Source organism: Saccopteryx leptura, chromosome 2, assembly GCF_036850995.1.
Source record: "Saccopteryx leptura isolate mSacLep1 chromosome 2, mSacLep1_pri_phased_curated, whole genome shotgun sequence".
In the NCBI taxonomy this organism is placed as follows: domain Eukaryota; kingdom Metazoa; phylum Chordata; class Mammalia; order Chiroptera; family Emballonuridae; genus Saccopteryx; species Saccopteryx leptura.
In genome coordinates this window covers 311,463,533-311,488,614 of record NC_089504.1, presented here as the reverse complement: position 1 = coordinate 311,488,614, position 25,082 = coordinate 311,463,533, and the positions used below count along the sequence as shown (strand labels likewise).

General features: G+C 48.2%; 2 protein-coding genes across 5 annotated transcripts in view; both read left to right on the top strand.

Moving 5' to 3' along the window:
* The first annotated feature begins 369 nt into the window (after positions 1–369).
* On the top strand, positions 370–15,969 carry FAM180A (family with sequence similarity 180 member A). The gene is made up of 3 exons (XM_066362772.1): positions 370–679; positions 10,269–10,369; positions 12,107–15,969. The coding sequence occupies exons 1-3, from the start codon at positions 604–606 to the stop codon at positions 12,449–12,451; spliced, it is 522 nt and encodes a 173-aa protein (XP_066218869.1). The 5' UTR covers positions 370–603; the 3' UTR covers positions 12,452–15,969.
* A 1,417-nt stretch (positions 15,970–17,386) lies between these two features.
* The window catches only part of SLC13A4 (solute carrier family 13 member 4), a 37,339-nt gene continuing 29,643 nt past the window's right edge, over positions 17,387–25,082 (top strand). For 2 of the 4 annotated variants that reach the window (XM_066362771.1, XM_066362768.1), the window contains exons 1-2: positions 17,387–18,189; positions 23,072–23,200. In XM_066362771.1, coding sequence (XP_066218868.1) covers positions 18,091–18,189; positions 23,072–23,200 — 228 coding nt within the window. In that variant the 5' untranslated portion in view covers positions 17,387–18,090. The remainder of the gene's footprint in view (positions 18,190–23,071; positions 23,201–25,082) is intronic. The other 2 variants (XM_066362769.1, XM_066362770.1) reach the window with 2 other exon arrangements.

Sequence of the window (25,082 nt, the reverse complement as noted above, 5' to 3'; positions counted from 1 at the left end):
GATATCCCTAGGTCTAGCTCTAGGGAAGCACATGACAGTCCAGATACTACAGTGACTTTGCTGTCCTGAAGGCAACTCTGGGCTCCAGCAGCCCAGCCCAGCCCGGCGTCTGCGAGGCAAGCCTCCCGGCTCTTCCTGCAGCCCTCGCCCTGGCTCTGGTATGCGTATGCAGACGGGGACCGCAGCCAGCCCTTTGCTGGGCTCTCTAACAAGTTCCACGAGTCTGTTTGTTAAAGAAAAATTCCAGTGGGTGCATCCAACACAAGGAACTCAAGTACAGAATTTATATTTCTCCACCCCACTGCCAAAGAGATCACATGCCCCGTGAGTCACTCCAGATGTGCTCAAAAACAGAGTCTCTCTGTAGCAGTCCCGTCCCCCAATCCCAGAGAGAGTCAGAATAAGAGAGGTCCCCATTCCTATTCCCTCCAGGAGGCAGCCTCTGCTTCCACCTTCTGAGGTGGGAGAGGGCATCCTCTCTTTGAAAAGGAAAGGGTGGTAAGGACAGTACCGTCCCCCCAGCAAGCACCGTTCTGGGCACACCTGTAGCTCTTGGGGTCCTATCGGGTTTGAGGACGACGTCTCACCTTCGTGGAGAAAGAGATGTGTTGGAAGACGCTGCTACTTCTGCTGCTGTGTTACGATGCGCAGGCCACTGTGTCCCGCAGGTGGAGCAGGGGTGAGTGCTTTCTAACTATTTGCCTGATGCTCATCATATTTTTAAATACGGTTAGGAATTTGGGGGTACATTCAGAGGGGGGAAGGAAATTAGAACCCCACTCCTCCTTTGATCTTGTCTCTGCTTCTTGACATGTTAGAAGGTGTTAGAAGATGGTGGGGAAATGATACTGAAAAAAATCAAAGCCACTGAGGGGACTTCGTCAAGGTGGGGAACCAGGGTGATATCATCTTTGCCCCATAGAATGTGGACAGACTCCCTCATGTACCCTGCCCCAGGCTGCTGCAGTTGAGCCAGGTGTGTGGAGAGCAGGTGTCCAGATCTGATGCTAACATGATGGGACTGTGGGTGCCTAGATGCTACCTGGGGAGACTGACCAGGAGTGGACACATCTTTCCGGCCAGGTACAGCCAGCCCAATGGCAGGAGAGGAAGGGTAATTCTTCAGCATCCATCTGTTACCTGCCTGCTGCCCCCACCGGCCACCAGTCCACCTCATAAAGGAACGGACCCGGCATGGTCTTGATCCTCATGGCCGACTTCCTTGCCGAGGGTGGTACTTCCTCAGAGCTGGCATGCCATCTTTTCTCTCTGCCCTAGGACCGGCTCCAGGTAGCAGATGGTGAGAGGGGTACCTCCAGCCAGTTAGCATTTATCACTGTTAGGGAGTCAGGGACCAAGAGTGTTGACCACTCCATGCCGATCTGAATGAACTGAGATCTTGCCACGCATCACCTCAAGTCAACTGAGGTCTCTCTCCTGGAAAGAACGGGAAAAAGAAGCCAGGCTCATAGGTGTTTCTAGAGATCCAGGCTGAAGGGTGGCATCACGGCACAGGGACGAGCCTCCTGGGTCCCAGGGAGAGTGTCAGGGAAAGGCACGGGCCGGGTGGGGACAGCGCTCGGAGCACAGGGGTCTGAGTTGGAGGGGAGGTGGGCACTGTACTTATTTAGGTTTTTATTCCCTTATTTTTAAGCCTGAGATTAGGGATTTATTTGCCAGTTCTCTGAGCCAAACTGTGAAATTATTGTTGCCCTGGGGCAAATAATCAATGTAACCTTTATTTCTGGCAAATAATCAATGTACCTTTATTTCTGGTAAGACCATTACACACACACACACACACACAAACACACACACACACACACACACACACACACACACACACACACACACACACACACTGCTCCCTGCTCATCATGTACATAAACTTTGGGGCAATACTTGGAAACAGAGAGCAAAGAGACATTGGAGTTATGTTCTGTCACTTATCCTGGGTGTCACTGAGGGCCTTACTTAATTAGCCTCCTAAAAAATGAGACAATAAAACCCACTCTCCCGAACGCATGGGCTGTTAAAAGCCAAATGAGATGATCTGATTTGTAACAAGGCTTGTGAACGCGATAACCACATCATGAGCAGCCCCGCAAGGAACTCACAGATTGGAGTTCTGCCTCTAACAGGCTGTGTGATCTCTGGCAAGCCTCTCAACCTCTCTGAGCTTCAGGTCACTAACAGGTGGCATTAACAATACCAAAACTGACCTGCCCTGTGTTGTTGTGAGGGTCAGACAAAAATGTAAACGAAATGCTTACTAAACAATGAAGCCATTTAAAAGATTAAATAATTTTGAACGAAAGCTTGAGATTCTTGACAGAGAGTTCTACAGCAACATCCTGGAAGCAACCGCTCCGGTCCCACCGGGGGCCTCACTGGGGAAGGTCTGCCCCCAATAACAGTAACAGTAACAATCAGGAAGCCGACAGCTGAAACAGAGGCCAGAATGAGCTGCCGATGTTTAATCGAGATAGTGGTTCATGTCAGTGTTCCATCAACAAACGACAGGGTGTCCCTCCAACCATCATCAATAAAGTCTTTTTGTGATCTTTTAACATTTTTTTTTTCTGATTATAAAAAGCATACACAATTGCCATCTTTTTTAAAAAGAGGGAACGGGAGTCACACCCAAATAAAAAACAACTGTTGCAAATGTCTATACTGTTCCTTTCATCTTCATCCTTACCCCATCCCCACCCCAAATCTAGGCCTCATTCATTCCCTTTGGAAACAGTCTCAAGAAACACCCTCTGTAAGATCCTCCACCTCCTCTCCACCCCGCGCCCCAACATCCAGCCTCCTTCCAACCCCTTGCCACCACCCAGACTCCACCCTACTTCACCCACCCTACACCCACGCCCACGTGTAGAAATGTGCAAATAACCCCACACCCTGCTGTCAGGGCATCCCTTTTCCTACTGGTCATGCTCTAAGAAGCGCTCTCTAGGACTGGGCCCTGGGAGGTAGCTTTCTATGCACACCAGGATCGAAGCCCCACCAACTAGGACCAAATGACTCACCTGTGGGGAGTCTGGCCAGCCCGAGACCTGAATGCACCTGGCTCAAGTCTCAGCCCGCCCGGGGTCCTGGCAGAGCAACGTGTGGGGGGCTGGAGAGAACTAGCCAGTCTTTGAAAATAAGAAACCTATGCATTAATTACTATATCTGTTTTCATGAAATACCTATAAATGATTTCTTTTGAAAACAGTTTCATAGGGCAAGGAAGCCCTTTGGGCATGTGGTCGAGTTTATGTCGTTTTCAGGCGACTGACTGTTTTAGTGTGAGGTGACTTTTCAGCTGCGAGTGAAGGGAGGGGCCCGTGGTCTGTGTCCGGTAAGTGCTGGCCGACTTGGCATAGCATTACTGCACCCCCTTCAACCCCCTCCAGGGGGAGGTGCTCATCTGACCACTACAATTAAGAAAACTGGAGAGAGGCAACAGGTGAATGTGCCCAGATCACTCAGCAGCGAGGACAGAGGTGGATTTTGACGACCTGACCCCCACCCCAGGTCTGTGATCTCAAAGTCTCGCTGTCATTCATGCCTCTTAGTCCCTCCCAGCAGCCAGGAGCTCCCCCTGGGTGGAGGGGATGATCTGGCCAAGGGGCGCTGTCGCACAGAAGCCCTTCCAGAAGCACCCCCATCTCAGACCCCAGCACTTGGGGCCAACATCCTGGCTCGCTCAGAATACCTCTGTGTTTCTGAAGGGCTAGCCCGGGAGCAAATGAGTAAATGACATCAGTAGGATCTGGCTAAAGATCTTTTGTAAACCAGAGCTTTTCCTTTCCACGCCCACTGCCTTTTCCACAGAATTGCTTCAATGGATTCATTAAAAACATGGTTGTCATTTGGCTTGAAATGGTCTGCCGTTGGAATCCCTTCCAATAAGCTCTTGGGTCCAGATGCTGTAGACATTTCTGTGGAGACTACGGTTAGCCTGACGACTGCTCTGTTATATGTATGGAACCTATTGCGGGATGGGAGGGAAGAAGAGGTGATTTTTGTCCCAGATTATAAAAGGTTCAAGGAGACAGTCAGGCTCAAAGTAAAAACAGGCTTCTTCATTTAGGGAGGCTTTTGCCAGTACATCTGAGCAAGAAAGGTAGGAAGGGCGAAGGCGTGGGGGAGACAAGGACCAGCCTCGGCTGAGATCATTAAGAGAAGCTTTTTGCAGGTCAGAACAGGGCTCTTCAGAGGTAAAGGCAGGACGTAGGAAACAGGAGACATCTCCTTTCTGATTAGCCAGGGCCTGTAACTCCAAATAAGTTCCAAAATCACCCTGTTAGAAAGAGAAAGGTTTAATGAAGCAATCTATTTGAAAAGAAAGAACTTTAGCCCTGTCCAGGTAGCTTGGTTGAGGCATTGTCCTGATAGACAGACCACTGTTGCGGGTTAGATTGCCATTCAGGGCACATACAAGAATCAACCAATGAATGCCTAAATAAGTGGAACAATACATCGATATTTCTCTTGCGCTTACTTTCTGTCTCTCCCTCTCTCCCTAAAATGAATAAATTTAAAAAAATATTTTAAATGGAGTTTAGTGACTTAGGTAGCTGACGTGTTTCTATGGAATTATTTATTCATTCAACAAACAGTCATGGGCAGGATGCTAAGGACTGGGAATACAGTGACCAAAAAGAACAACATCTCATGATTTTGTGGAACTGACATTCTAGTAGGGGAGAACAAACAACAAACATACAGAAATAAAACATCTGGTTTGTTGGACAGCAATAAAATAGGGACAGAATAGAGGGTATCAAGGATTATAATTTTAAATAAGGCAGTCAGGGAGGGCCTCCCTGAGGAGGTGACTAAAGACCTGAAGGCAACGTGGGTATTCCAGGCAGAAGGAACCAAAGTGCAAAGGCCTGTGGAAAAGCATGCCTGGGTTTCTCAAGAAACAGTGAGAAAGCCTGTGGCTGGGGTGGCGTGAGCCAGGGGACAGTGGCAGATGAGTTCAGACATAGTGAGACGTCAAGTCACGTAGCGTCTGGCGGCCATTTGAAGAACTCGAGCTTCTACTCTTGGATGGAAAGTCATCAAGGGTTCTGGGCGGAGGAGTGACATCAACTGACCTATGTTGGCACAGAATCACTTAAGTTGCTGTGCTAAGAATAGAATGAGGGCGGAAGCCAAGGGTGGAAGCAGAGACACCATTAGGAGAGGAGCTCAAGGCTCGAACCAGGGCACTAGTGGGGAGATGGCAAAAAGTAACCCCCAAGTCAGTCTTCATCCATCACCATGTATCACCCCCTCCCCTCCTCCCCTCCACCTATACCCCTCCACGCCGGCAATCTCCACACTGCAGTGTCCGTGTGGTTTTTTGGTTTTTTTCTCCTTTTTTGCTCTATCCCTCCACATCCGTCGCCCAACCCCGCCACCCCACCCCACAGCTGTCAGCCCAGCAAGCGAGTCATTTGTTCTGTGCTGGTCTGTCCAGCAAGTCGGGCACAGTCCACTTCTCCCCAAGACTCATCTGTCCCAGGAGTGGAGGAGGAGGAGGGAGGCTCACAGCTCCCCCGCCCCCAGGCCAGCCTGTGCAGCAGACTGTCATGTGCAAGGGGACCTGGGCATCTCTGGTGTCCCCTGGGCACACTGAGGGGCCCTCATGGCACATTCACATCCTGAAGAAACAGCTGGAGAGTGGGCTGGGGATGGAGCGTTGAGTGGAGAAACCACTTGACCCAGTTTTACACCAAAAAAGTACACAAAGGCAGTCACTGTGACAAAACCACACCAGCAATCTTCTCGCCCGAGGCTCAGTGCCCAGGTGGTGCCTAGGCGGGCGCGCGGTCCTTCTGCTAGTGCCCGGCCTCCCCAGCCCTCCCCCTTTTCAGAAGTGCCTTTGCTAATGGCAGTCCGGGGGGGAGTACTCAGGTCCCCCTGGCCCCCACCAGCCCTGCAAAGACCGTGCTTCCCAATGGCTGACAGCGAGAAGGGAGCCGAACTTAAAGTGACCTTCATCAATTTGGGAGACGAGACGGAAGGGGAAGGAAACCATCCCAGCAAACACGAATGGAAGAGTCTCCAGGGACGTTTGGTTTGTTGTTGCTTTTCTTCTTTTTAATAGCTGGATTTGTGGGGTTTTTTAATCATTCCAAAATATAGATATAGAGCCTGCAGTCAGAGCCCAGCTTCATGCAGACTCCAAGGTCAAGAAGAGGAAGCGCCAAGCCCGTGTCCTCCCCCAGGAGCTGGGAATGGCAGGCCAGATGTGAGATGTGTGGGCTGCATGCAGAAACCGCAAGGATAGAGGCGGAACAAGAGAGTGTGGTGGGCTCATGGGAAGAGGCTTCCCGGGGGAGCAGAGCTGTTTTCCTCACCACGTGGGAGTGAGTCTAATTGAGAGCTCTGCATGCATACCCCTCGGAGTGGGTCAGCCCTTGTTTCGGCCACCTGCCTTTGTGGCAGGGTCCAGACTTTACCTTTATGGACAAAAACATCTGGAGTGATTGCATGGTCAACTTTGAACCCAGACGTTTGGACCTAGAGCAGGCATAACCTGCCACATCTCCAGGGGAGATGAATTTGTCCTCATCCCATTTATAACGAGGGGAGGCCTGGGCAGCCGCTGAGATGCAGGACCAGAGCTGACTGCACTTCCACCGCCCAAGCGGGCATAGAAGTCCCTGCCTGACTCACACTGTCAAAGCAGCTACAGTGATGTGAGGGGTCCCTGCAGAAGGTAGGGGTGCAGGGTGGGGAGTGGGAGGAGAGAGGGTCTGCCTTTCAGATTCCTGTGCTCCCCACACACTTTCTGAAGCAATTATCCATCCCCCTGGTCTACAGGATGTAGCTATTTCTAACAACCTTCTCCAAACTCTATTATTTTTTAAAACTATGAGAACAAGGGCTATTGGAACTAACATTTCCATATGAAATTCAGCTTTGAACCAGGAAGTCTTTTCTTCCCAACTCTTTGAGAACTAGAGGTCCCCCTGGGGCGAGTGATGATATTCCCATGGAAACACCTGCACGAATGAACTAAGAAAGGGGGGTGAAGTTATGAGAAGGGAAAGGGAGGATAAATGGTCGTAGAAGGAGACTTGACTTGGACTGGTGAACACACAATACACCGTACAGATAACGTATTACAGAATTGTATATTAGAAACATGTATAACTTTATTAACCAATGTCAACCCCAATAAATTCAATAAAATGTTTTTAAAATGAGTGACAAAGTGCAGGTCTAGCCCTGTGAATATCTTTCCCAGAGGCAGCCACAAAAAGTCTGAGATGACAGGCAGCAGAGCAGGCTCAGTGCCCATGTCATCTGTCCCCTCCCATCCCCTTCACCTGCCAGGGCGTGAATTTTTTTAAAGGAAACCAATACCTGTAATTTCACCGAGAGAGAAATTCTGGAAGAACTGAAGAGGTGACACCACTCTCAGATCCTGTCTGAGGCAGAGGGTTCACCTCCGCTTTCATGGAATGAGCCCCAGAAATGGGTCGCATCTCAGTCCAGGACCAGATCTGGGCCCGGTGTCATCGCCCACCAAGAAGAAAGCAGAGTCAAAGTACACACCCACTTTGTGTCTCTGCTCATTTGCCTTGGTCTCTTCAGGTGACCCTGGCAGGCCTCAGGTGGGAGGGAGCTTTGGGTTTTGGTGCTATAGGCTTGTCTGTGGATCTGGACAGCCCCAATGGTTATCAACCCTGCCTCCCTGTTATAATTACTCGGGAGCCATACAAGTCCTGATGCCTGCATCCACCCCAGAGATGCCCATGAACTAACCTGGGAGGTGGCCCTGGGCATGTGGATTGCTAAAAACTCCCGGGTGATTCTAATGTACGGTCAAGGCTGAGGACCGCTGGGCTAACCTGAGCATGGCCATGCAGCCGTGATGGCACCTTCTACAACCTCAGGCCACACGCCCTCTGGCTCTCAGCCTTGGCTGCCATTGGAAGAAGGACCTAGGACACTTCTAAAATTTTTACTGTCCCAGATACACCCTAGTTCAATTAATTCAGTCTCTGGAGCTGGGACCAAGGCATCAGTATATTTTTTAAAGCCCTTTGGGTGACTCTAACATGCGGTCAAGGTTGTGAACCCGATGAGCAGGACACGCCTCACTCTCCCGAGCTCCACCTAAAACTACAGGCCCTGAGTGAACAGAGGCGAAGCCCTAACATCTCTGATTCTGCAGGAAACTGGCCCTTTTCTGGCAAAGAGAGCAAATTCTGCTAAAATGTTCGGCTAGGAAACACTGTTCTGGAGTTCACAGACTCCTTCCCCACAATGGTCTGCAGAAGCTGAGGTCACTTAGCCGGCCAAGGCCACCCCCAGTGGATGGAGTTGGTTGGCCAACAGTGGCGCCTAGTGCTCAGCCTGGAAGCCTGCCAGGGTCTGCTCAGGGTGCACAAACCTAACACCATATTTATCCTAACCCCAGAGGAAACTGTGGTACAGATAATACATGAGCACAGAGAAAGCAATATTATAGCAATACTCCACCCAACCCGCTATTTCCAGGGAGAGGGAGGTCCCTACCACTGAGTTTTCCCAGAACTATATAGCAAAGATGTTTCCTTTTTATCACTTTGGATCAAATCTTTCCTGAAATTCTCTTGCAGTTCCCTGCCTTCTTTACCACAGTACATTGGACATCAGTGGACCCTGTCTTGATGGCCCCAGGACAACACTATCAAGAGGCAGACTTGGCATGCACGGTTATGCTAATTGAGCTTTGCACAATGTCAGGGAGCGCTAATTACCTCCAAGTCTCAGATTTTTTTTTTTCAGTTAGTTGCCCGGTTTTCTGCAAGATCACAACCCAGTGTCTTGAATAAGCTGTTCTTTTATCTTCTTCTTTTTCTTTTTTAAATGACAAGATTTATTTTAAGTACTTCCAAGATATCAATTCCTCAAATGGTAAACTATGTCCATTCCCTGCTTCTGGGCTTAAGGTATCAGGCCATATAGAGAATCTTACTTTGTTGGTTATGCATTTGGGAGCATCTCCTACAATATGAGATTTAACCAGAATCTCTCTATGCAATTACTTATGTTTCACTTTTAATTGCTATGTTGATGGTTCAAGCCCAGTCAGGGCTTGAAAAGTTATTTTGAAAGGCAGCAAACTGCAGCAGAAAGAATACTCATCTAAGATTAAGGGAATCTGACTTATGATCTTTCTTTCAAAACCAACTAGAGGTTTAATATCTGACATAGCACCCTGATCCCAGTGACCTTGGGTGCAAGAAGCTGTCCCTTTTTCTATCAGCTGCAGCAGGTTGCCAGTCATGTCTGCACTTCGCCCTCGTAGACCGAAGGCTACGGGGGTGGGTGGGCTGTCTGTTTCCAGCCTCATCCGACCCTGCAATTTATAATGATTATTCCTACATTCTGTATCATTCTGTTGTCTTCACTTGTCCTCAGGAAGGTCTTAATTCTTGCTCTACCTGTGGCTCTGCCTGGACCCTCTCTACCTATCGCAGCCCATCCATCTTGCTCCAACGGCTGTTTCTAAATGTAACCATGAAGAAGCAGCATTAGCAAGTCATTGACTTGGTCCCAAATGCATTTCTAAGTTAGCTGGTCCTTGCAGGGAACCCTGAGCCTGGTCCCACACACCCACAGAGCCACATGTCCCAGTCCTGTGGCAGCTTTCTTCCTTTCCTTGGTCACCTGGGGCCAGATTCTTGGCAGCTCTATTTCAGAGGGCTGGGAAATAGCCAGAAGTCTGCTCCTCTGATCAAAGGGGTTTTCAATAAATATAAACCAGCATTCTCCAAAGGGCTAAAATGTGCATTACTAGTAGAGTACAGTATTATTAGGCATCTCGTTTATTGAATTTGGAGGGGTTTGTTGTTTGCTCATTTCTGTTTTATTTCAATATAAGTTCCCATGACATATAGGGGTGGGAAAAAGTGGCTTTACAGTTGTGCATCTTTGAACCACAGAGTTAACAGAGCTATTGTAATAATCATAACCTGCACGTCCTTTCCCATACAAACAACTGTAAACCTACTTTTGCCTACCCCTGTCCACTATATATTTTCCCAGGCTTTCTGGGCTATGTCTGATAAGCGCCAGGTTTGAAATCACTGGTCTGAAATAGGAACATCTGACATGCCCGGGAGCTCCCTGGGACACACCCTGCGTTGCCTGTCATTTCTCCTGCTTCATGACCAGCACAGCGTCAAGAAGGTCACTTTCAAGATGGGCCGGCTCACCTCAAGGTTCCCGGTTGAAGGAGGTCACATGCGTACAGCCCTCATAGCTCATCCTTTTGTGTCTTGCAGCCGTGCTCTTCCCTGCTGCCCACCGGCCAAAGAGGTCCTCCTCCCTGCCCCTGAACCCCGTCCTGCAGAGCTCCCTGGAGGAAGTAGAACTGCTCTATGAGGTAGGCAGAGGTGCAGGGGGCCACGTCACCCCAAAGGCATTGCAACTTGTCTGGGTTTTTTTTTTTTTGGAGAAGTGACCTGAGCCCGTGGAAATGAACGGCCTCAACTGCCATAGGGAACAGCCGAGACTAGCTTGGAAGGGCCATCAAGTTCTGGGGGTCCCAAAGTAAAGTACTCCTCATATCTCCTCTCCCTTCCCACGTGCCGTAACAGGGGACGATGGCATTAGGAGATCAGTGGGGGCAAAATTAGAGATTTAGGTTGGCCCCCAACATGCCACTCCCAGCACACAAGCAGCAGAGGGGGACAACAATCTCGAGCCAAGGATGTGAGGCAGGACTCATCAGTAGCGTTCAGGCAACGCCAAGCCGGCTTCTGCATGGAGCCCTGTCTCAGTAACTGTCTACTGTGACAGCCCAGTTTCTGGCCATCTGGGGCCACCCCAAAGGTTTCTTTCTTGCTCCACCTGTCACATCTCTGCCACCCAGACCCCACCTCTCCAAACCACAGGTCAATTTCCCAAAGCCACTTGACTAAGTTCAGTGGTAAAATTCCAGGTTCCAGATCAGAGCTTTAGTTCTGGTGCCACCGCCACCCGTCGTCCAGCTATGTGACCTTGCACAAGCCAGCAAGTCTCTCTGAGCCTGAGTGTCCTCAACTGATAAGTGAGGGATGACTATGGTCTCCAAAATCCCCCTCCTGCCTTGACATCCTCTGACATCCTCCATGTAGCAGGAAGGGGCAGCCTGCTGCAGCTGAACAGTTGGGCAGGGGGTAGATGTCAAGTCCTTCCCATTGTAGGACTTGGAATCTCCCCTGAGCCAGGCCCTGAGTGGGGGGATGCATATGGTAGACCCCACCCCTACCCTTAAAGAACAGGTGACGAGCAAGGACATATCTCTGTATTCCTCTTAACTCCTAGTACAATTCTCTGTGTCCTTCAATCCCATGCTTCTGATTTAAAATTATCCAAAATAGTTCATAGTTTAGATCTCCGGTGGGTAGGAGGGAGAAAGGGAAGAATGAGTTAACCTGGGATACGAGAAATAATAAGTGGTCATTAAATAGTGGCTTCGTGCCAGGGACCATTTAGACGGTATCCATCTTTGTTCTATTTACTTCTCAAAATTGCCCTATAAAGCAGTGGTCCCCAACCTTTTTTGGGCCATGGACCGGTTTAATGTCAGAAAGTATTTTCACAGACCGGCCTTTAGGGTGGGACGGATAAATGCACAAAATAAAATTATGCGACCAGCGTAAAAACTGTGGTATTTTTAAATATAATTGTCGAACTTATAAGACAAGCATCAAGAGTGAGTCTTAGACGGATGTAACAGAGGGAATCTGGTCATTTTTTAAAAATAAAATATTGTTCAGACTTAAATATAAATAAAACAGAAATAATGTAAGTTATTTATTCTTTCTCTGAGGACTGGTACCAAATGGCCCACGGATCGGTACCAGTCCACGGCCCCGGGGGTTGGGGACCACTGCTATAAAGTATCATTGTTACTACTCATTCCCCAGAGGAGGAAAATGAGGCTCAGAGAAATTAAGTAATTTTTCCAAGGTAACACAGTTGATGGGGATGTTAGAACTGGAACCCAGGTCTCCTGGATTCCAAATCTCTTTCCACGGCGGCCTCCCCAGATGAGTGCAGATGGCCATGAAAACAATGGCGTCCTCAGCACTGCCCCGATGCCTCAGATCTTTCTGTATCTTGTGTTTCTCACCAGTTCCTGCTAGCTGAGCTTGAGATCAGCCCTGACCTGTGGATCTCCATCAAGGATGAGGAGCTGGCCTCCCTGCGGAAGGCGTCTGAGTTCCACGTGGTGTGCAACCACGTGATCCCCAAGCGCATCCCAGACATCCGCCGGCTGATCTCCAGCCTCTCCAGCCGGCCCAGCATCCTCAAGAAGGAGGACTTTGAAAGGACAGCGCTGACCCTGGCCTACGCGGCCTACCGCACAGCCCTGTCCCAAGGGCATCAGAAGGACGTCTGGGCCCAGTCCCTCCTTAGCCTTTTCCAAGCCCTAAGGCATGACCTGATGCGGGCTTCGGGCTCCAGAGAGTCTCCCTGAAAGACTGGCCCACACCAGGACCGTGGTGTAGGGCCCAGCACTAACACAGTAATCCAGAAATTCCTCATTCTCTCCCTTTTTAGAGAGCAGAGCCAAACACATGCCACCAACTCAGAGTAGCAGAGATAACATAGTTAAGCCCCCTGCCCTTTACCCGGGCCGCTTCCCGACAAGCACATCTGATTCTTTGTCATGATGTAACCTGGGCCGGAAGAAAGGGCTGGAGTGGTCATTCAAGGTGCCTCCAGAGACCGAACAGTTTGCCTGGTGACATGCAGAGTCTAAGATTCACTTCAACATGGAGTGACTGCCACAAACACCCCGGAGTGAGGACAGAGCTGGAGGAAACATCATAGAGGTTTGAGCACGCTGGGAAGGTGGGGGACAGATGTCTTTGGTCCTAAGAGCTCAGGGTGCTGAGTTGAGTGAACATCTTTCTGAAGGTTCTGTAGTAAGATATATGAAAGCTAGAGCGACAGCTAATTAAATGCTTTGTGAGCCAAGGCTATCTTCCTCAACTTTTCTAAATGTCACTGAGAAGAATCAGTTAGAAAATTGGTAATTTAATGACCTATATGTCTTGACTCTCTAATCCAAAGGCTGGTCTACTATAAACAGGCATGTCTTGTCTTTTAAACAAAGAAAACAAGCCAACGCAGAGATGGTCATCCCAACAGAGGTGGTACCAATCACCTTGCCTTTCTATCCTAATGCTCAAAATATTTAGCATCATCAGAGAATGAAGCGCTCCAAATACAACTGGTTTTCAGGTGACAGAATTTCACCCTTTCCAATGCCAATTTTTCATTTTAGCGAGCTTGACTTGGTATCTTTCGAGACCCTGCAGATGAAATTCCCTAAGCTTTCATTTCGTATCTCTGAAACATTTGAATGGAGGTGTGGAATAACCTAAACTCTGAGATTCTTCGACTTCTGAAATGTCCGCGACCATTTAAGTAACTGTGAGATATGACAGGGAGACACCCCTGACCCAAGAGGTCTGCTGGATGATTTGTCCCAACCCTGGAAGGTCCCGGGCTTTGCTCACTCTGTATCTGGGGTGAGTTTTTCTGCTGCCTTCCTCTCTGTCACTTGTCCTTGGCCTTTTGTTCTTTCTTAGCTGCATTGCCTAAAAAAACAAGGTCGCTAGGTTTGTTATAATTCTGTGTTAAATAAGGGTTAATAGCTGAAGTTCTCCACTAGGAGTGAAGCAGCTGCTTCTATTAAGGATTCCTCCTTAGCTCGGAGATCTCCTGGTCGTGGAGGCTAACGTCACAAGGAGCCTGATCTTTGAATGAGGGAGTATTCACTGGCCTGAACCTGATTTTGAAATGGGTATTTAACAATTGTCCTTTGATGCAAACAGAAGCTGGTCTGTACTTCTTTAAAATCTTTGAACAAGTGAGCTTTGCCTAGCAGCATGAGCTGCGGGGATCTTTTTGGAGAAATACTAGGAAGCAGGAAGAAGGTCTCAGAGAAAATTGCAGCTTTGCGTTCTGTTGTTCTCAGGTGCAGAAGATTAACAACTCTACTCTCTCATCCTTGTTCTCTGATCAGACTGCTCGTTTACGACCTTCAGATGCAATCTGATATATGCTTTTCTGCTCAGTTTTTCTCTTTCTAATATTTCCTGTTCTCTCTGACATGGTCACTCTGCTTGTCTCTTTCTTTTTTAATTTTAGTTCATATCTCTGCAGCTCTCTTTGGGCCTGATTCTGATTATCTTTGCATCCACTTCTTTTTAAAAAATTTTTCCATTGACTTTTTTGGGGGAGGACAATTTGTTGTTCCATTTAGTTGCTCCATTTAGTTGTGCACTTATTGATTGCTTCTCATATGTGCCCTGATCGGGGATCATACCTGCGACCTCGGTGCACCGAGATGATGCTTTTTCTATTGAGCCACCCAGTCAGAGCTGCATCTACTTCTTAGAACAGCTCCAAGCGTCCTGTGGTTGACATTTGCGTGCTCTATCTCTGCCTGCCCGCATTCATTCTCTGAGCACAGTGGCTTTCGGACTCCTTTGGGTAACACTCTGGGACTAAAACAAAGGTCAGAGGAGAAACAGGATTGGGATTGCCCAGAAGGCAGATCAGCCTCACAATCTACCTTCACTGTTTGTATTTTCTTTGATGTGGAAAGGGGAGGGGGTTAGCAGAGTTCCCAGTCCCTAGACACTGTATGATAAATACCCTGACAGTCAGTCTTTCATCCCATCAGAAGGGGTCTGAGAGCCTTCAGTCACCACCTGGAAAGACCCTCCCTGGGGTCCCTGGCTACCATGCACCAATCTGTGTGGCTGCTCCCCGTGGGAGGGGATCTGTGACCAGGAGGATGGGTCCCAGACCAGTGATAGCAATGGTGGTTCATTCGCCCTGTAACAAAATAATTAAAGGTACTGCTGTATTCATAAAGCTGAGCCCACAGTCATGTGGCAATACATGACTGAAAAAAACAAAGAGAAAGAAGAAAGGGATGACCTTTTTAAAAGACAAACAAAAATTTCATTTTCAGGAACTAGATGCGTAAAAACTATTTTTAGTCTGTATACAAATAATTGTTGACCCACATAAAGTTTTATAGCAGTGACCTCATTTACATGCTAAATCAAATATTAGGCTCAATATGCTACCCCCAAACCCGCCTCTTTGCCCAATGAACAAGAAATTCAAAGAGTGGCCAAAAACAGAATCTTCCATTTTGTCTCATTAATATGACCTCATACACACTTCAGTCACAACTGAGTCACAGTTTTGTCAAACTTACTCATAAACAGAATAATTTGGGGTGTGATGCGTGTAGTAGAAACTGGCTTGTGACTGGTGGAACCAATTCTGCCATTTCTATATTGCTGGGAACTTTGAGGATCCAGAAATTCCGGAAGTTTCCTCTGTAGGTGGCATCCTTATGGCTTCCTCTGGTGTCACTCAAGAGACATGGAAAACATCTATGTGCTGAAACTTTCACTGTTCCTTGAATCCAATGAAAAGAGAATCCCATAAGTGTTAAATTAGTCAGAAGGTATTTTCACAGGATCACTAGTTTAAAACCAAGTGTTTGTTAAATGACTTTCATGGTGCCCCTTACTTTCCTAATCCATTTTTCTGTCTTACTTTTTTTTATTGTATTAAAAAAAAAACCAAACTGTGAATTTACCATCTGAACCATTGTTAAGTGTGCAGTGAAGTTAATTACATGCACATTTTCTGTGACAGATCTCTAGAACTTTTTCATCCTGGAAAAATGGTATCTATGGAACAATAAGTCCCCTTTGCTCTGTCTGCCCCTCCCAGTCCCTGGAAACTACCATTCCAGGTTCTGTTTATAAGAGTTTGACTACTTCTGATACCTCATATACGTGGTATTTGTCTTATGTTTCTTAAACTCTGTATTCTGGAAAATATTGGTTTCATCTGAAAAAGTAGATTGAGTTCTAAAGAACTATTGGTCTTACTGTGTCAATCACCTCACTTAATTTTATTTAACAAATATTCACTAAAGGTGTAATAAATATGTCATGATGGAGTTATAAGGCTCAGTGGAATGTTTGTTATTTCAGATTATTTCACCAAGGAATTTGAAGTGGTTCACGTGTTTGACAGCAACGTTGATTTCCACAGATGTTCTCTTTAATATTTGCCACCAAAACATCACAAATGTGGTATTGTTCATTTTGAGTTTCAAAATCATTGCAAAATAAGGTCCAAATGTAGTGAGTATAATAGTCTTTAACATGCATTTAAAGAGATAAGTCATCATAGCCCATCCTATAATAGCAACATAATGTCTAAAGGGATCAGGGCTGTCCACAGGTACACCTGTCTTAGAAGTCAAGAAGAACTGGTTTTTTGAGGTCAGTTTTCCAGTCACTTTAACTTTAGCCTGGGGATCATTTCCAACTGGGATAGCTACAGATCTTGGAATGCCGTTTTTTACCTTCCGCAAATTTAAGAGAACATGGGTTTTGTAACCCTTAACTCTGTTCAGCATCTCTGAGTTCAAGGCAGTGTTACCGAGGACCACCACTTTTAGAACATTTGGGGTTTTTTCTTCCTTCTTTTTTCTCTTCCTTGTCCCATATCCACATGTCCTTTCTGAGAAAGGCTAACGGCTTCTCCTGATCTGTAAGCAGCAAAAGCTTGGAGCCCACCTGCTGCAAAGGCCCTGTCCTTGAAATTGTCAGCAGCTTCCCTATCTTCCCATCTCCTCCTTACAGCCCAGCCTAAGGGAGCCTCCTGCTTCCTTTTTGGTAAAAAGCCTCAGAGAGGAGCGTCGCAGCACCTACTCTAGCCTGAAAGACCACTGGGCACCAAGGACCTTTGATATGAGACTGGCATCGGATCCAGAAAGACAGCTCTCCTTCCAGTTCTCTCTAAAAGGGTCTGGACTTTCTTATAGTCTGACACCCTCTGCTGACTCATTTGCTTTTATCAAATGCTCTCTGCCACCAGAGAAGTATGAAACGTGTATTATTGTACGCTCTGGGGCTAATTTCTCCAGAATTAAGATTTTTTTTTTCTCCCTGCTACCTGACCCATAAGGACTAGGTCAGCAGTGCCCCTCCCAGAGAAAGTTCTGTGTCCTAGGGTCACCTATGACAAAGCAGTGCCCATGGAGGTGGGATTATGTTTCCAAGGATGGTCATCACTCCAGCCCTGGGGATGTTCGAGAAACAAAAATAAGCTTTGCAAGTTGCCTAAATTCTGCACAATCAGCATGCCCCTGCTGGGACCAATCAAGAAGCGCCTTCAGAAGAGATACTGGTTCATTCTTATGGGCGTGCTGATTGGCTGTGGAAATGGGCGGGGCTACTGCTTCTGTCTGGCTTCCCATAGGTGAAAGAAAGTTAAGGTGGGCCTCCCGCAAGATTTTGTCCCGTGACAACTAGGAATGTCTTGGGGACTTTTTTTTTTTTTCCTGCTCCTGAGGCCCAAGCTCAAAGCACATTATAAGTGGGAAAGCAATTTGAAGGAAAGAAATTTGAACTCAGTTAAGGTGTCAGGTCCTGGGGAAGAAGCCCAGTCCTATCTGCAGTCTGCATTCTCCTGCCGACAAACTTTAAGGGCTTGATATAAGGAAGAGGGGGAGGGTACTAGATTTTTTTTTTTAAGGGAAGGGGGGTACAGTGAGCATAGCTGGGGAGTGAAACTGATTCTGCCCACAACAGGTTGTCAGAGAGAGAGAAAATAATGAAGAGCACGATGTATTCTTGGCATCTTTAATTTTAAAAAACAAAAGCCTTTAAATGACTCCTTCAAGACCAACAGCTACAGCAGAGGTGGAATTTTGATTGATTAAGGGGGCTTTGGCTGGTCCTAGAATGAAGGTCCTCTAGTCCTAATCCAACAAAGAGGAACCCACTATGCCCCATGTGCCATCCCTTCCCGGTTCCTTTTGGCTGGGCATAAAACCATGCTCACCAAACCCACCTAAAACAAGAGGCAAGGAGCCCAGCCTCCTGGGCAAGCCAGGGCTGTAACTGCCCTCCCATTCTGCCCCCAAGACGAAACAGGACTCTTGGAAGCCGGGAGAGGTGTGAGCAGTCTCTCTGGACAGCGTGTGAGCCCATCGCGGGGAGCGAAGGCATTTATCTGGCCAGCGGAGCAGGCTCCGGGGGGCCCGGCGCGCAGAGGTCCAGGATGGGCTTGCTGAAGGGCCTTCTCCGGGCAAGAAAGCTGCTGCTGTCCATCGTGGTGCCGCTGCTGCTGCTGCCTCTGCCCATGCTCCACCCCAGCAGTGTGAGTACCGGCCTGTCCCCTTCTGGGGCCACGGGGTCAGGTGGGAGGTCAGCAGGGGAGGTAGGTGGAGGGTAGGGGGCATGGATGCAGCTTCTCAGGGTGCTTTCCAGCTGGTTTGAAGAAAGGGAGTGTTTTCCTGGGGAAGGCTAAAACACTTTATTCCTAGAAACTGTCATTCTTATCCCTCTGTGTCATCCCCAGTCCCCCTTCCCCGCACCCCGAAGAGTGAAAGAGATTACAGGAGGGGCTCTGGCGGCAGGGTTGGGCCCATGTGCTGATAAGAAGGAGGACACCCTTGTCCCATAGTTGTCAGGACGCAACATGTGACCATCTGTATGTGAGCACCACTGGAGGTGCGGAAGACCTCCTCTTGGTGACAGGGAGCAGAGGATGGGGGAGAGACAGCAGGACAGGGGTGGGATGGGGTGTGGCCCCCAGGGGCTTTGGTGCACTTAGAATGGGTCGGTAGGTGGGCGTGGGCTCTGATAACCAGGATTTGCAACCTCATCTCCTGAGTTCCCTTTGAACTGAATAGAAGCAGAGCTCAGCGCCTCGCCCTCCTCCTCTGCTACCGCCCTTTCATTGCTTCTCTCCACTGTGTTTTCTTCTCTGTGTTCTCAAAGGCGGGACATCCAATGACATGATAAATAAGAAATAAGAGCCCCCAACTCCAACTCTAGACCGTGACCTAGATTTTTACCACATTTGCATGAGCCAAGGAGCTATGGCTTTGGCTCTGTGCTTGGCCTGCTTCTCAAACCACTGCTTGACTCCCTTCCTTTCCTCCCTGTTCCTCCTCTCCCCCCTCCTCCTTCCTCTTCCTCCCCTCAGTAGCTTTACCCTTCCCCTCCCTGGCGCTACCCCTGAGACTTTAGGAAAAGAAAGCAGGGAGAGGTTAAGCATGTTTGTGGGAGGGGAAGCACGCCCTCCACGCAGCTCCCTGAGTAACTTGGTAACCAAGATTAAGCTATAAAGTTAAACAGAGGGGATTAGAATGCATCTTCTGAAAAACAAACTGACTTAAATCTTTAGTAGAATAAACACCCCAGAATGCCAAGGAGACGCTGATTAAAACCGGGCTGGGATTAGCCGACAGTGATCGCTGCTGACAGTTTTCTTGGCCTGACACCAGTCAATTTTCTGCTTTGTCTAAATGAGCTGATTTTCCTTTCCCTTTCCTCTCTTTTTCTTTTTCTTTTCTTACTCAGTAGCAAATGGATTTAAGGGAATGCTATCGGAAGATCATCGCCCTCTTCTCCACAGCAGTATCAGGCACCTGCTGTGTCCCCTGAAGTCATCCCCATCCTTGGGGACCCGGACTGTGGGATGCAGCGTTCCCACATTTCATTCTGAGACCCCGTCTTTGAGCTTCTTTTTTTTTTTTATTATTATTATTCATTTTAGAAAGGAGAGAGAGAGAGAGAAGGGGGGAGGAGCAGGAAGCATCAACTCCCATATGTGCCTTGACCAGGCAAGCCCAGGGTTTCGAACCGGCGACCTCAGCATTTCCAGGTCCGTCTTTGAGCTTCTTACTTACCAATGACTCATGAGAAATGGCCACAAAAATAAAATAAAATAAAATAAAATAAATGATTGAAGTAGGCAAAATAATCTAATCTTACATTTGAGGGCAGAGGGGTGTGGTGGGGAGGGAAAGAGGAGAGAAAGGGGGAGACAGGTGGACCTCTGCTCGGACAGGGTCCATACATAATTTTGGCAGAGAGTTTTTTTTAAGCTGGGCTTACTAAGACCAACGGACAGTGCCCTTTCTTGCTTAGGCCCATTTTTTCAGACTGAGTTTCTCTTTCGGTTGGAACAAGTTTTCTCAACAGCTGCACTACTGACATCTGGAGCCAGATAATTCTTTGTGGTGGCAGGAGCTGTCCTGTGCACTGTAGGATTTTTAGCAGCATTCCTGGCCTCTAAATTTGGTGCCAGTAATACCTACTGCCCAAACTCCATTATGACAACAAACAATACTTCCAGATATTACCCAACATCCCCTGGGGGGTAGCACTGCCCCCAGCTGAGAACCAGTGCCTTAACAAAAGAGAAATACAGTAGCTCAGAGCTTCCCAGTCAGTGCTCATTGGTTAGTGGAGGGCAGATGTTTTAACCCGCATAGCCACAGGGACAGCTAGGTGGAGCCCAGGGTGGCTAATCCCCTGAGCACTGGATGCAGCCTGCTTGCCACCCACCCCAGTGTGACCTGCAGAGATGACTTCTCTGGGTGTCTCACTGTCAACAGGGGCCCTGCTCTTCTCCCTCTGCAATGGCAGAAAAGCACCTTGAGGTCACCCTCCATCCTACCTTGCATCAAACTTTTAGATTCTGAGACTTCATCCTTAAGATTCCTAAATGGACTTGTTTGCTCTGGGCTGGAGCTGAGAGACGTGACCTGGGTGGCAGCTCCTCACTGGCAACTCTGATGGTCCTTCAAAGTGACTGGCCGCATTTTAGGAAGGGTTAGAATGACCTTCCCTCTGTCTCCTGCCTAGCTCCCTAATACCAGGGGCCCAGACTTAGTTTACCATGTTACAGAGAGGGTACGAGAGGGGGTTTCCGTAACGGAGCCCTGCTTCGATGTCCTCCCCCCCCCCGGGAGGGACAAAAGTTACACCCAACTCCCAGGTTGATGCCAAAAAGGCCTCCCAGTCACCGAGACAGCAAGTACACAGACCACAAGCCCTTCCTGTGAAGTTCGGGTGGGATGTCACTGGAGTGGTCGAGATCAATGCTTGAAAAGGGAGCAGAGGCCAGCATCAGGTCACAGCAGGATCAGGAACCATCTGATATGGGGAAATGCTACTTTTTAACTCTCCCCCTTATTTGTAAGCAGGAGGAAAACAAAACAAAACAAAAAAACTGATGACACTATCCCTTAAAGGCACTGCCGGAATACTGCACACCTGCCAAGCCCTGCACACCTGCTGACCAGTGGCAGCGATAAGGGGCCTGGGATGCTCAGAATATTTTCTCTGAGAGATAACAGAGAACTGTTGGCCAACAGAGGAGCCCAGTTCAGTTCAACCCACACTGATGGAGCTACCTGCTGGATACTGGCCGGATGTGGGGACACAGGATCCCTGTAACCAAACTTCACGGAGTATTTTGGAGTATCTGAATATAAGCTTACCTATTGAATGTTGAGGAGATTGAGAAGGGGTAGAAGGTAGTCTGTGTAAACTTCATAGGTGAATGAAAGTGGTCTCCTGGTCTTTCCTCGGCTCTAAGGAAGGCCCAGGTAACAACAAAGGTAGTTTACTCTGTCCTTAATACCGGCTTGGTGACACCCTCCAGTAACCTGTTCTAATTCTTAACAACAAAAAGTTTGCAATCAAAAAGTTTACCTTGGTTTACCCAAATTCTCCTAATTCAAAGCAAAATGGTGCAAGGAAAGTTCCTATTATTTTCAATCTGTCTCTCCTTCTCCCTTCCCTTAACTCATGTCCCTGGAATGACAAAGACAGGACCCTCAAGGTTCTCAGGAAGAAATGAGCACTTCTCAGTGAGGGGCAGACATTCTGTCCCCTTTATCTTCAACTGCCATTTGTCTCCTTCCCAGAGAAGGGAGGGGAACAAGTGGGCTCAAGTGGGCTAAAAAGCTTTGAACTCCTTGTGTAGTTTTCTTTCTGCAACAAAGGGGACATTTCTCTAAACTACATTCTTTCCCAAACGGAGCCTTTTTTTTTTCACTATTCAGTCAGTTGTCTTATCAGCACTTCCAAAAAATGTTTAACTTTTCTGTGGTCTTTTGGCCCCCGAGGAATTCTCAGCGGGAGCTACAGTCAACAACTGTTGGGGTCAGTTCCCATGTCCCAAGCCCCAGCCCCATAATCCAGGCATATCATGAGGGAGCCAGGGCCCCTCCAGCCACGCTGGGTTAACCCCTCACCGATGACCCTCGCTGATCATGGCGACCTTTTGTAACTTTTGTGCAAGAATGTGAGGACGCCTGTTCGGAACCCAGGGGAGAGATAAACAGAACAGGATCTGTCGGGCTCCTTGAAGACCAGCCAGCCTCAGTGCAGGTCAGACCTGAGCCCAGATGGTTGAGAACTACAGCATGTGTAAATCGAGGAAGCCACAGCCGGCTTGGATCTTTCATACTGCGGCCCTCCAAGTCCATTGTTAAGGCCCTTGGACAGTGACCTCTTCCAACAGTACACCAGTGACTATTCATCAGTGCCATTTCAGGCAACCAGCCTTACTGGAAGCCAAGGTTAACGAGGGCTAATTTTTTTTTTTTTTTAAGAACATGTGTTGATTTATTCCTTGCACCCACAGGTAAAACCAGCAAAGTGAGGTGGGCTGGGGGAACGCTGGTCAATTTCCAGGCCTTCCCTTCCGGGTGAGGGCACTCTGCATTGCCTTTGTTGGAAGAGTGCTTCCCCATGCACGTGCACGCAGCAGGTGGAAGGGAGTCACAGAGCAACCAGTGAGAACAGACACCGCTGAGGGCACTGGCTTCGAACAGGGATGATCCCCCCCCCCCCATGGGACACTTAGCAATGTCTAGAGACGTTTTTGGTTGTCCCTGGCAAGGTGCTACTGACATCTAATAGGTAGAGGTCAAGGATCCTGCTAAACATCTTACCATGCACTGGATAAACCCCACCACCACCACCCACAGCAAGGAATTAGCCAGCCCCAAATGTGCCTATCTCAGAGCTCACACATGGACCGATCGCACAATTTGATCCCTACCTTCAACTATCCCAAGAATGCCTGCGTCCGATCAACTTAACACCAAAATATCCTGTGGCAGTCCAAGTCAGAGCTAAGAGCTCCACCTTGAGAGTGCCTGTGCCCTGGGTCTCGTCCGGATTCTCAGGGCCAGTGGCCATCCCTGTGACTAACTGCCCACCCCCTCCCCTTCCAGGAGGCTGCGTGCGCATACGTGCTGATCGTGACCGCTGTGTACTGGGTGTCCGAGGCCGTGCCTCTCGGAGCTGCAGCCCTGGTGCCCGCCTTCCTCTACCCGTTCTTCGGAGTCCTCCGATCCAGCGAGGTTAGCCCCCATGCGGCCCAGCCCCGTGCTCGGGTCAATGTCAGGCCAGTGAAAGAGGGTTTGAGGTGAAGGGGGAGGCACAAAGCACCTGAGAAGGCTGAAGGTTTCACCCTCAGGAACAATCCCTTAGCACTCAGCCTTTGCACATGCTCTTTCAGACCCTGAGTCCCTCTCCCTCCACGTCTGACTTTTGTCTCCCTCAAACGGCCCCTTCCAGTAGTGTGCGAGGGAATGTGACTGCAAGGAGAAAAAGAAGGCCATCGGGGAAGGGTTAGGCATTGTAATGGCTGGAGATGGGCAAAGTGGGGGGTTAGGGGGCGGAGGGAAAGTGTTATTATCAGAGGTGAAAAATCCTATGCCATCTGTCTTATCAATGACTCTGGCTGGTGATGACATTTAGCAACTGGGCTACAATGAGCAGTTATGGCCAAATATAGTCTGTTTAACTGGATGTCAAACTCAGAAGAAAATGCCACTAAGAGAGAGGACATGGGTTATAGCGCTTTGTGAGGCAGTGAACTGGGCCACCGCCACCAGCCACCCCCCGTGCCAGCATGTGCCATGCTCACCGAGAAAGGCTAGCCTGGGTGGGCATCAGCAGGAGCCCCCTATTCCAGAGGAATCATCTTCTTGTCCCTCTAGGATTTATGACGTCTATGGCCTGTGGGCCCTCAGGGTTTCTTGATGGTGTATCCAGAGCGTACTCTCCATATGAAGGCAGGTATATGAATAGCAGGGTCATTGTGACTCTGGGACTGTGGCTTCTGTCCCTTGTGCCATTCACTCAACATTCAGAAAAGTATTTTCTGAGTTTTGTATCCACCAGGTGCAATATAGGATGTTACAGGTACCCTGAGGGTGACAATAATGAAACACAATTTCTGCCCTCATAAATGTCATGGCTGATGCTTCCGAGTTTCCCTTTGTCGGCTCGATGTGTGCCTATAAGTGGCTCCTTTTACAGTGACCTGCTGGTCAGCAGGTATTAGAGTTTGTTGTGTGCAAAACTTAGACTGCTTCCTCTCTGAGGATTGCAGGTGCCAAAAAAAGATATAAAACAATAGAAATGACTCCTGACCTTGAGACGTTTCTATCCTGACAGAAAGTACACGCCACTAGCAAAATCATGGAAGACCCTAGGCTATAATGCCCTGTTTCCTGGCATCGCAGGGGATTTATGTAATTCCCTATGAAGGAATGTTTTAGATAAATGAAATCTACCCTATCAAATGCCCAAACTTTATGTTGACCGTTTTTTTTTTTTATTGAAGTCTTTCTAAAAGGCTTTCTAATTTCCCTGATCTTTTAAACAGAAGTTGTTGAACATAAATTAACCTTTTCTTTGGTGCCTTCACAAAAAATTATCTCAGTCTGAGGAGCCAGTGTGGGCTGGACGATAGCACAGCCGCGTAACGTGAATGCTGGCTGAACAGCTGAACCTGAGCCATCTTGAGTAGCATACGGGCATCGGACTGGAGAGAGCGCGCCAGTGAGAATATAAAAAGCATGTTATTGGATTTGCAGATGACTTAAAGATGGATGGGCCAGCTACTGTACGATGACAGAATCAATGTTGACAGGAGGAGACAATGAACAAAAGCCAACAAAGTGAAGTTTTATAAGGATAAATGTTAGCAGTTCGTGTGAAAAAGACCCTTGGCTCTTAGTTGAGTACAAACTCTGTGTGAGTCATCTATCAGACCAATGTGGCTGCCAAAATTTCCAGCATTTACCATATGCCAAGCACTAGGGGAGGTCCTTCACATGCATTCTAGTATTTAACCCTCTATAAAGTGGCTTTTTAAAAATTGATTTGAGAGAGAAAGAGAGAAACATTGATTTATTGTTCCACTTATTTATGCATTCATTGGCTAATTCTTGT

Excerpts from the sequence above, each read along its gene's own strand:
- FAM180A (XM_066362772.1), top strand. The coding sequence starts at position 604 with ATGTGTTGGAAGACGCTGCTACTTCTGCTGCTGTGTTACGATGCGCAG. Across the intron at positions 680-10,268 it reads GTCCCGCAGGTGGAGCAGGG|CCGTGCTCTTCCCTGCTGCC; the intron begins GTGAGTGCTTTC and ends TGTGTCTTGCAG. Across the intron at positions 10,370-12,106 it reads AAGTAGAACTGCTCTATGAG|TTCCTGCTAGCTGAGCTTGA; the intron begins GTAGGCAGAGGT and ends GTTTCTCACCAG.